A 3994-nucleotide genomic window follows, 5' to 3' on the forward strand; every position below is an offset into this window, starting at 1 on the left:
GTGTGTGTGTGTGTGTGTGTGTGTGTGTGTGTGTGTGTGTGTGTGTGTGTCTTCAGGCTCAGCATCCGACGGGACCACCTGCTGGAGGACGCCTTCAACCAGATCATGTGTTACTCCAGGAAAGACCTGCAGCGCAGCAAGTTCTACGTCAGCTTCATGGGAGAGGAGGGGTGAGGAGACCTGCTGTAAACATCTCTGACTGTTGTTTCTCTCTTCTACTAAAAGTTGTTGTTTGTGACACATAATGCATTCTGGGGATAATGATGATGATGATGATGATGATGATGATGATGATGATGATGATGATGATGATGCCTTGCAGTTGTAACTAAACAACAATACATACTGGGGTTAGACAATGAAACTGAAACACCCGTCATTTTAGTGTGGGAGGTTCCATGTATAAACTGGACCAGCCTGGTGGCCAGTCTTCATTAACTGCACATTGCACCAGTAAGAGCAGTGTGTGAAGGTTCAATTAGCAGGGTCAGAGCGCAGTTTGGATCTAAATATTACAATGTAGACAACATTATGGTGACATACCAGAGTTCAAAAGAGGACAAATTGTTGGTGCACGTCTTGCTGGAGCYTCTGTGACCAAGARAGCAAGTCTTTGTGATGTATCAAGAGCCGCAGTATCCAGGGTAATGTCAGCATACCACCAAGAAGGACCAACCACATCCAACAGGATTAACTGTGGACGACAGAGGAAGCTGTCTGAAAGGGATGTTCAGGTGATAACCTGGATTGTATCCAAAAAACATAAAACCACAGCAGAATTAATGAGCACTTCAACTCTCCTGTTTCCATCTGAACTGTCCATCAGGACCTCCACAGGGTCAATATACACYGCCYGGCTGCTATATCCAAACCTTTGGTCACTCGTGRCAAACGTAGGTTTCAATGGTCAAGGAGCACAAATCTGTGAAATGTATTGTTCTCTGAGTTCACCTTTACTGTTTTCCRCACATCCAGGAGAGTTACGGTGTGGAGAAGCCCCAAAGAAGTGGACCACCCAGACTGTTGCATGCCCAGAGTGAAGCATGGGGGTGGATCAGTGATGGTTTGGGCTGCCATATCAWGGCATTCCCTTGGTCCAATACTTGTGCTAGATGGTCACTGCCAGCGACTACCGAACCATTCTGGAGGACCACGTTTATCCAATGGTTCAAACATTGTATCCTGAAGGCGGTGCTGTGTATCAGGATGACAACAATACACACAGCAAGACTGGTGAAAGATTGGTTTGATGAACATGAAAGTGAAGTTGAACATCTCCCATGGCCTGCACAGTCACCAGATCTAAAGATTATTGAGCCACTTTGGGTATTTTGGAGGAGCGAGTCAGGAAATGTTTTCCTCCACCAGCATCAAGTAGTGACCTGGATACTATCCTGCAAGAAGAATGGCTTCACATCCCTCTGACCACTGTGCAGGACTGTATATGTCATTCCCAAGACAAACTGATGCTGTATTGGAGGCCCTACACCATACTAATAAATGATTGTGGTCTAAAACCAGGTGATCAGGTTCATTGTCCAACCCTTGTATGTACATAAACTGTAGCTCAGGAGATGAGGCTAAAGCTGAGGCTCTCCTCCCACGATGAAGCTCTGTTGTCCTCCATCATCATCTTCAGTCATTTTGAGCTCTGGGTCATTTCCTACCGTCAGACAGTCCAAAGTTATCCTACAATCTGGACAGAGCTGGCACCGGAGCAGCCTGTAAATGTTGTAATTTACCCAGAATGCTTTGCGGGGCAAATGACTAAATGTGTTGACTGGTTTCAGGTTGGACTACAGCGGGCCTTCCAGAGAGTTCTTCTTCTTGGTGTCCAGAGAACTCTTCAACCCGTACTACGGGCTGTTTGAATACTCGGCCAACGACACCTACACGGTCCAGATCAGCCCCATGTCGGCCTTCGTAGARAATCATCACGAGTGGTAAGATGGGTCCCGTTGGGATCACGACACAAGCTGCAACACAATCTTTAACTTGTGTTCATGTTGCATCAGGTTCCGGTTCAGCGGTCGTATTCTGGGTTTGGCTCTGATCCATCAGTACCTGCTGGACGCCTTCTTCACCAGACCCTTCTACAAAGGCCTGCTGCGCATGTACGTGTCCCCGACAGGAAGCAGATCCTGTCCTGCTGCTGTTAACTGGTCACTGTTTCCTCTGCAGACCCTGTGACCTGAGCGACCTGGAGTACCTGGACGAGGAGTTCCACCAGTCTCTGCAGTGGATGAAGGACAACGACATAGAGGACATGCTGGACCTCACCTTCACCGTCAACGAGGAAGTGTTTGGACAGGTCAGGACCTCAGTGTGTTTGTGTGTCAGAACTCCTGGACATCAGGAAACACCAGCTGAACTCAACAGTCCACTGAGCAGAAGGACTGTAAACACTTTTACTGTGAGTGCAGAYGACGATGGACACCAGGACCTGGAGACACAGAGGTCAGGTTCTGGACTGGAAGAAGGGGGATGGTTTCACTCATCACTCAACAGCAACAAACTAATGTTTCATTTAGTGAATTAGCTTTTCAAACAAAGTTAAAAACAGGCTAACAGCAGGTTTGTGTCCGTCTCACCAGTCTTCAACTCCAAGGAGACAAAGACGAGTCGTCATAGCAGTTAGCCTTTAGCTATTAATGCTTCAGCTAATTTTTTACATGTTTAGCTGTTTAACATTAGTGAAGATACTGTATATTTTAATTAGATGAATATGAGTCAATATGAGAATATGAAGCTGACTTTGGTTAGCTGTTCCCACCACTAAATATCTGTCTGGATCATTCTAAAGGCCGGAACTGAGAGACAATCTGGCCTTGACCTCACATGTGGGGTCTGTGGAGTAGGTGTCCTGCAGGACCACCTTGAAGACATCAAACATGAGGTCAAAGGACCGGTGTTTGGACACTAGGAAGCTGGAACCGGATCCAGGTGGACGTTGGCCTGTCATTGACAGGAACAACTGTCTGGACCCTTACAGAGGATCATTGTTACCCTCTGAACCCCCTCAGACTCAGGATCTGGTGGTCTTGATTTCAGGAAAGTGAACCAGTGAAGAGTCCTCRATAACTGACCTGATGGCAAAATGAATGTCTGTAACTTGTTCTGGTATCAGGACTGCTCCATGTGTTGGTTGCAGTGGTGGGCACAGCTAAGCAAAGATTAGCTAACTTAAAATGGAGCTTCTCAAACACCAAACATATTAAAAAAAGCTTGTGGAAGCTATAGGGTTGGGTATAATTGTATCATGTGCCATTAATCATCATAAAAACAATCGAWTATATTTTGGCACTTGATGATTAATATGATTAATACCACCAGGCAGAGTCCGCTGCTCCTCTCCACTTCAAATATGATGAACATTACAATAAAAGTTCTGTTATTTATCTATCAACACAGATTAAAATTTGATGTACAGCCTGAGGTCTGTAATTTAGAACAAATTTGGAAGAGATTTTTAAGAAGAGCAAATCTTTCCCACTAAATTGGTCATATGACTATGAAATAAGGGTGTCCAGGGCCTCCAGGGGATTAATCATCAAATTAATCGTTATCGGCTAAATACCACAATTAATCATGATTTTTTTTTAYCCAATATTACTCAACCCTTAGCCTGGCCCTTACTTTCCTACACAGTTCCACTCAATTCTAGTTTCCTTCACTGCTCCGTCTGGGATTTCTCCCATAGACGAGGATTTCTTCGGGAGCATTTCATCTGGGCCAATCAGAGAACAGAACGTCGATTTTCTGCTCAGTGTCTGCTAATTTAGCATACAGCAGTGGAGGAAGTGAATGAAGCCAGTCTGTGTTGATAAGGCTTCAAATTAAATTAAATTTGTCTGACAAAGCAGCAGCTCTCATTTACAGTCGTCTCGTTCGGGTCGGTACATTTCTTCTCTCAGTAGAGTTTTTTACAGCACACGTGATTTCTTGTTAGCTTCTTAGCCTAGCCTCTTTCACAGCGACACACGTCGTGAACAAC

At 45.2% G+C, this 3994-nt stretch overlaps 1 protein-coding gene across 1 annotated transcript in view; it reads left to right on the top strand.

Annotated features, from left to right (window-relative positions):
* LOC106534514 (E3 ubiquitin-protein ligase HECW2) overlaps positions 1-3994 on the top strand; it is a gene marked incomplete at its 5' end in the record, with an annotated part of 18076 nt that overhangs the window by 2817 nt on the left and 11265 nt on the right. Inside the window, 4 exon segments of the mRNA XM_014031169.1 lie at positions 57-170; positions 1791-1943; positions 2016-2114; positions 2182-2311. Of these exon segments, the coding sequence (XP_013886623.1) occupies positions 57-170; positions 1791-1943; positions 2016-2114; positions 2182-2311 (496 nt within the window).

Source organism: Austrofundulus limnaeus, unplaced genomic scaffold, assembly GCF_001266775.1.
Source record: "Austrofundulus limnaeus strain Quisiro unplaced genomic scaffold, Austrofundulus_limnaeus-1.0 Scaffold1195, whole genome shotgun sequence".
Lineage (NCBI taxonomy): Eukaryota > Metazoa > Chordata > Actinopteri > Cyprinodontiformes > Rivulidae > Austrofundulus > Austrofundulus limnaeus.